Source organism: Mastigoproctus giganteus, chromosome 4 (assembly GCF_048544385.1).
Source record: "Mastigoproctus giganteus isolate SK-2022 chromosome 4, ASM4854438v1, whole genome shotgun sequence".
Lineage (NCBI taxonomy): Eukaryota > Metazoa > Arthropoda > Arachnida > Uropygi > Thelyphonidae > Mastigoproctus > Mastigoproctus giganteus.
The window spans coordinates 48,804,879-48,813,027 of NC_143578.1; the positions used below are offsets into that span (position 1 = coordinate 48,804,879).

Here is an 8,149-nt window from a genome sequence, read left to right on the forward strand (position 1 = left end):
CAGTCCCATTTCAATATACAGAAATGGCTGTCAGTGTGAATGGGTCGTGGACAGCTGTAAATATATCTATACGACAATCGCTAATAGGAATCCCTAGCTCTGTTGCTGGAATTTCGTTTTGATTACTCCCTCTTGCTGATTTACCTAAACACTGTTGCCATCTGTCTCTCCAAATGATGATGCATTTCATTAGGAAGACAAAATGGGCCCGTTATACATGGGGAGGACTCGTAAATTGCCAACACCATAACTGCCACGAATTACCCGTTGTACGCAGTAAGGGTGAAAATTATACTTATAAATATCGTTCTCTGGATTTGGGTCGTTAATTCAAACGAATGTGGAATCTTGAAACATGTTTGCACTTAAATGGGAAATTCATAAAATTTAATAGGCACTGTTTGAGAGAAAGCAGATTTTCAAATATTTCTGTTCCGATTCGATTCCAAGATTAATTTTTAGCGGGAAAAGCTTAATTAATTTTATTTTAATTTGTTAAATTGCTCATTATTTGTTATTTAAAATGAATTTAATAAATAAATGTATTAGCATATCAAGGAAATTATTTATTTATAAAAATTATAATTTTATTTATAAAAATTATAACGATATTTATAAATTTCATAATTTAATTCATAAAATAATTTAAATATAGGTATGATCATACTCGCCTTGTCCTATGACAGCGTTCAAAAATAGAACGACAAAAAACAATACCAAATGCCAGACACTCTTAAAACTCATCTTCTTGTCTAAAAATGAAAAAAAGGATAAACCATGCAATATTTAAATGGCAATTAATTAATAATTCAGTCATTAAATTTAAAATATTTTTATTTACAATTAAAAAAAAAATGTTTTAGAATTTATTTTCTTTAAACTAAAAATAAATTACATTTAATATATATTAATTTAATTAAATAAATTTTATTAACTATATTAAATCGACGGTAATCGTTTTTGCTAAAAATAGCTTTCTATTTGGATTTCCATTACGCCAACTGCTTTCGAACTCCATTACTATCTGCACTATCATCAAAAATCAGATTATTGCGAATTTTTAATAATTGAAATAATCCAAATACCAATTTTACCGTGTCTAACGTTTCTGTATGAAATAATTTTCCTTTGTTTTTTTGTTTATGGTGCCATATATGGTACAAAAGAACCATATTTGTAGATAGAAGAGGTTGACAGAGTGGATTCTGTATATTAACATGTCGTCCCAGATTTAAACAAGAGTGCAGAACAATAATGAATGGCTTTAGTTTAGACCAATTTCATGAAGTTGATCATTATTTTTTTCTGATAATTAAAATGATGCTTACAGTTGGCTTTCTCCTTTCGACAGTGGACTATTTCCATTCTAATTTATATTATCTGAATACGTGAACTAATTTTGGTGTTGTACATCCTTCCCCCTCCCCATTTTTCCCCCACTAAATACGCATATTAGAAAAATAATTTACCGTGTTTCAAGCAGCTACAATCTTTCATCGAAATAAAAATAAAAATTGGAGACGAAGACCTAATTTGATTTCGTTGAAGTGATTGAAAAAAAAATATATATATCGAATGAAGTGTGCAGTGTTTCCAAACGAAAAATGTCCTATATTTCTTTTACGTCAGAGAAAATTAAATATTGTTACGACACAGTTAAATATAAACTGCGTGCAGTATTTCTGAAAAAAAAAAAAAAAAAAAAAACAGAAATCTACTAATTATTGTCAGTGCTCGTGCAGGTCTTTATTGTTAGACTTGTCGCGTGCTAAATCTGTAAAAAGGAAATCTAGAAATTTGTTATTCCGCATGATAACTACATTGTTGCAAACAATTTCGCGCCGGTATTGTTGTCATGTAGTTTTCATTTCGCATGGATAAAAATGACGTCATAAAAAAAAAGCAGACGACTGAGAGTGAAGATTATACTAAAAATATATTTTACAGTTTTTTTTGGACTTTTTTAATGTTTTTTTTTTTATTTAAATTTAACTGATTTTTTTAGTCACATTCCCTCCATTGGTTTTCGACTTTTCCGAATGATTTTAAACAACTTCAACGGATTTTTATGCATTGTTTCTAAATGTATCAATAGCTTGTTTTCCTTGATACTAAGTCGTTTTTAATGGTTGTTGTGCATTCTCTGCGTTTCCTTCTGCCCACTATTTATACTCTATTCTTAGTCCGCGTGATCAATCTATAATGATAGATTGAACAAGCCAATCCTGTTTTGGATGCCATCAATTCTTACCAACATCTATCATCGTGCTCAATTTCACCTTATTTTGCGAACAGCGCTCAAAGTATTGTTGAAAACAATGACCAATCATTACCTCATACAACATTGTCGTAATTGTTGCGTATATAAAGCAGACGAACATGTTTATTTATCCTAAAGCTTGTGGAACTTGATTTAACCGGATAAATAACCTGTGTGGAAACACCCAGGCGTGCTTTGTAAACGGGGACAAATTGAAAGGGAACGGGTATTAGAAAATGTAACTTTTGTACTGTATTAACATATTGGTTGAATTTCTCTCTTCAAACAGAGGCGATTGTACAATGTGTAGTTAACGGAATTTCTATTAGGTAGCTAATTGTTCAAATCAATTTCCTGGAGGTATGTTGATCTGATGACATGACACGGCAATGTTATTTAAATAATTTAAAACTGTCTTCCGACTCAATACATACTTAATATTTCTGCGTTGCTTTAGTGTTCATTTGTGATGGCTTTATGTCTGATAGGAGACCTTCTGCCTCACTGCATTGGAATTTTCCTGTTTCTTCCAGTCACTTTCGTGTGATTGATGATTGGCCAGTAGAGAAGCATGCTCTCTTAATCGACGCTTAATAATGGTTGTTACAAGATCTAGTTTGTCCGAAGATGTGACTCAGTCGGGAATAGTTGTAGGCAATTCGTGTGTGAGTCATCGTGACTCGCAGATGAATAGCACATATCATCTGATGACTTGGATAAAAATAGAATAAGACTTTAAAAATGTAGCCAGTTTGTCTGGAAGGTTTCTTCGAGGGAAATTTTTATCAGCATTGCTCGCACTTGTAGGTACAAGGAATCTGTTTTTTAGAAATGAGATTCATTTGAACAAAGGTGGGGGCAAGGGTTCTACGACCCCCAGCTGTAGAAAGATGCAGATGATATCAGGGTCGGGAGAGTGGTCAATGACCAGTGCCAAGCAGCGCTCCTTCAGGACGACTTGAAGTTGGATAGATTTTTATTTATTTTTATTATTATAAAAAATAAAAATAAAATATACATTATTATGTATTTTTTTATTTTATTTTTCTACTGTGGTAAAAGCGTAGGGCTTTCTTGCATCTTACGACGAACACTAATATCTTAGATGAGGTGCTTATAACCTTTAAGAAAATATCCTTTCGCAATTATAAAGACTTCAGTTTATGTCACTGTGACATGATGGCTGCAAATCAACTTCCTGTTTCCGCTCTACATGAGCGGAAAACGCTGGCGACCAAAGCAGTTGACAGATTGCGTAACTTGCGCCAATTAAAATGCAGAAGTCTTTGAAATTCTTTACGTCAAGAGCAAAAAATGTTACTTTAAGATGCATAGTTTACAAAACGTTTCAGAAACACATTGTTGACCTTCGGCATGCACAATATTTCCAATTATTTTATTAATTAAATAAATCAATTATAATATAGAAGTCATGTATACCGACTTACCAAAATATTAGGGACCTAACTTAGATCTACCTGTGGTGGAAACGAAAACGGCAATCCTATGGAATTCCTGTTCCAAAGTGACCTTTACATTGGATATTCACGAATATTTTTGAATATGTTTGACGCACACGACCTTCGGTACACTGCGCTGAAAGGAGGATCGAAATTCCTACTTTCAAACAGCACTGAGCACCTACTAAGATTTAGAAACTGCAACAGATTCCAGCCTACATTCAAAGATAAATGAACTATCGTACAATATTTGAACAATCAAGTGTGAGCTCCTTAAGCGTGGTTTCCCATAGCAACCCACTGATTAGAGGTCAAAAGTCTTTTCTATCAAAAGCCATCCACGATGCGTTTATTATTTTTTTTATCGATTTATTAATTTTTGTATTTTTAATAAATACAATTAATTGCGCATGCCTGACTGGACAAAACCTTCATCTATCCAGTTACGCATGCGCAGAAGCTTCATCTATCCAAATGATCGCAAATACAAGCTTAGGAATCAACCAACAGGTTATTTTTCCAAATCTCCCCGTATTTCCTCTTCGTCTGTATCTTAGATTAAGACTAATTCCAAATTGATGCATCTCCCCCCCCCTTCTTCCCCGGATGGATTGCCTTTAACCCGGTCAGGCTCAGCGACACCGATTTATTTGAATAATTTTCCACAGAATTATATTTTAAGTGGAAGTGTGGATGAATAGAAATCCATTATCGCGGTTGACTGTTGTAAACTGTAACGGGGAATCAGCAACAGCCCCTCATAAATTTGAATACACCATTAATTCTCACTTGAAAGTAACAGTAGTGACTTTGTGTATTACGATATGAAACCCGGTCTACAACACACACACGAATATGGCTTCACGAAACAGATAAGACTCATAAATCAGTCAACTATACCCTTCTACTCGATCTTCCATCTATAAAGTCCTCTACAATAAATCCTCAAGGGTGGTTTCCGCTAACCGGATCTATTATTTCTAGCTGAGACAGCCGTGATAGGTTTCTGTTTAATTTGCCACACCGCAGACTCTGATTCAATGTTTAATAAATTCTCTTAGAATTAATAGTTGATCTTTGCTGGAAACAGTGAAGATTTATTTCGTGTACATTTCCAGTAATGAAACCCAGTAACTTAGCAACACTACATCAGCGCCATCTTGTGGTCCATTTCAATCCTTTACGAAACGGACTAGAAATATAGGCGTTGCAGCAATGGTTATTACGCAACAATACCACGAGGTCGCAGTCATAAATATGACAACAATGGATGAGAAGTAATTGTTTATTAGATGAAATGAACTGGCGACAAGGGAAGACATTGTTTATTGCGCTTGCTGTGTGAAATATTTATGCAAAGTTTAATTTTACACGTTTAGTGTATTTTTTTTAAAATTTTAAAATGTATTATGACTCTAATTTAATGTTTAATAAATTCTGTTAGAATTAATAATTGATCTTTATTTCGTGTACATTTCCAATAATGAAACCCAGTAACTTAGCAACACTACATCAGGTTATTATGCAACAATACTGCAAACTGTTGCTGCGCATCGCTGAGCCTCGGATGCTAACACCTTGGACCAAACTTCAGAAGACTTCACCAACAAACCATCCGGAGTACAGAACTCAACTTGACCACTCACATTTTGAGTAGTCGACTGGTCCCCCCACTTGGTTGGGACAACACAAGTGGTGCAATCAAAGACAGGGTTCTCACATGCCTTGACAAATTTCTCATCATTGACTCCTGGACCAACTTCTCCCCACTGGATGTGACACATCTTATCAAGAAGAGACCTAACATCGGTCCCTGGACTTGACCACCCTATCTTAGACCTTTGTTTTGACCTCCCCACTATTTATTAGCATGGACTACACACTCACAGCGCTGGAGTCTCCACTCTGATTTCCACCAAATTCTCTTAGAATGAATAGTTGATCTTTGATGGAAATAGTAAAGATTTATTTCATGTACATTTCTAGTAATGAAACCCAGTAACTTAGCAACACTACATCAGCGCCATCTTGTGGTCAACTTCAATTTTTTTTAGAAAATGGACTAGAAAAATAAGTGTTGCTACAATGGTTATTATTCAACAATACCAAGAGGTCGCACTCATAAAACTGACAACAATGGATGGAGAAGTAATTGTTTACTAGAAGAAATGAACTGGCGACAATGGAAGATATTGTTTACTGCTCTTGCTGAGTGAAATAATTATTCAATTTATATTTTAAAGCTTAATTTTACACATTTAGACTATTTTTTTTTATTATTTTTTTTTCTTTCTTTTGATACTGTTGCTTTTCCGGCGTGATTTTCTCTGCGGTTAATGCAACTTTTGACTTTGACAACACTACATGACGCGGTGCATGTAGCTGTCCTCTGTTACACTTAACGTAGTTACACGTTTATTAGTAGATGGTAGATGTGAAAGTTGAGAAATTAATTTCGAAAGTGACACGATAAAACACAGTACTTGCCTACCTCCGCTAGGTACTTGTAATCCTGGTTTAAGCAATCTCCGGTCCTACATTCTGGAAGTAAGACGTTGTTTGTGGTCGTCACTTTAAGTAAACGCTGCTTTAGGGCCTGCTGCGTAAGAGGTTGCTAACTGATAACTCTGTGTTCGAGTGCGCTGCTGATAAATCCCAGAGCTGACTAAACAGGGAACAGGACAAAGGAAACAAATACACAAGTGTCCAGATACGTACAGAGCGGGACATTGCGAGACTGTCGTATTATCTTCAAGGTGACACCGCGACTGATCCTACTTATGTGTTTGGGCACTTAAACGAAAAGGGTCGTTGTCAAGAGAATAAAGTTCAATCTTAACTGTTTGGAAAGGATTTATTTTTACTAACTTGTAAGGAACTGCCCCTAATACGTCAGAATAAGGTATTTAAATTGTAAAATTCGAAATAAAAGAAGCTTTCTCTTCGAAACGTATCAAGAAGTTTTTAATGTAGTCCGGTACTGAGGAAGTAAGGTTTGTTCTGGGGATTCCGGATTTTTATTTTATTTTATTATTATTATTTTTTTATCTGTCTTTATAGGGAGAGTCGCAAAATTAGATAATCACTGATAAAAACGAAACAGCGAATGAGTTTAGTTTAGTTCACCTCATGATAAGAAAGCGAGGTTTTATTCTGGGGATTCCGGCTTTTGTCTTATATGATACATCCTTATGGGGTGGGGGGGGGGAGTCTTTAAATTAGAAATTTAAGATAAAAACCAATCGGCGAATGATTTATTAAGATAAAGGTTTTAGTTTAGTCCGTGTGATGTCGAGAAGTACAGATTTCCTCCGGGTATTCCTCTTTTTAACATCCATGTGTATAGCGAGTCTTTAAAGGGGGAAATTTGCAATAAGTGTCGCGACATTTCTTTTGATTATTTTTATCGGTCGAAATCTTTGTCCTCTGAGGGTGGATACGAGTTCTGAAACGAACTAAACGGTATTCACAGCCAAATCTGCAATATAAGTGAGCGATCAAACTTTGTAATAGCGTTTTTTGATCAAAAGCTGTTTCGCAGAAAGAACATTTGAGCTGGAGCATTGTTATGGTGAAGAATCCAATCATTGGTTTGTAATTCACAAATCATGAACACACTTCCGCAGACAACACACACACACACATATATGCACAAAGAAACGGATGTGAACGAAAGGTCTGGAAACGTTAAAATAAGCAGTTCTCAGGGCAGGCAACTTTTAATTGTGCCGCGTTACCGTTCTTGCTACCAAATACTTATTTATATTTGACAGTACTGATAAAAACATCCAGAAAATGTCTTAATATATTTCCCCTTGTCTATCAATAACGAGAAGTAATGTAAGAAATGTCGTGCCACTTATCTCTGTCATTAAGTCTGAACGCTAATTATTTAAGAAAGAACGATCCAGCTGAGTTCTTGAAAAGAGGGCAGGACAGCGTTATTGCAACTCACCGGTGTTTCCTTATTAATTACCTCGAGATGGAGACAGTTAATGACTGGACAAGAGAGCGCAAGTGTGGTGGTGTACTGTTGATTATTGGCAGGTGGTGAAGTAATTATAATAAATTTCCCGGACAGGATGGCAGCCCTTGTTAGGGCCGAAGAGAAAAAACCAACCCGTCGTATTAAAATTCTGTTGTAGTTACACGCGTAGTAATAATGTCACCACCTACGGGACTTAAATAGAGTTGTATTTAAGAAAAATTACAATAATCAGATTCTGAAGCCTTAAAATTATCTTTAGAATAGTTATTATTGTAGAAACAAAGAAGTAAAATCAGTGTTTGGAATGATATTCATCGCCTAACCATCCCAGGAACACAGTAGATATGCTCTAGAGGACAAATTTCCTTACAGTTATCATTAGAGTAGTTACTGTTGTAGAAAACTTCCTATAAAAGAAGTTAAATCAGTGTTTGGAATGAT

The 8,149-nt window shown here is 35.0% G+C and overlaps 1 protein-coding gene across 1 annotated transcript in view; it reads right to left on the reverse strand.

Annotated features, from left to right (window-relative positions):
• The window catches only part of LOC150086701 (uncharacterized), a 247,342-nt gene extending 241,011 nt beyond the window's left edge, over positions 1 to 6,331 (reverse strand). The window contains exons 1-2 of the mRNA XM_090372701.1: positions 6,212 to 6,331; positions 672 to 752 (exon numbers count right to left, since the gene is read on the reverse strand). Coding sequence (XP_090228827.1) covers positions 672 to 744 — 73 coding nt within the window. The 5' untranslated portion in view covers positions 745 to 752; positions 6,212 to 6,331. The remainder of the gene's footprint in view (positions 1 to 671; positions 753 to 6,211) is intronic.
• Between the last annotated feature and the right edge of the window lie 1,818 nt (positions 6,332 to 8,149).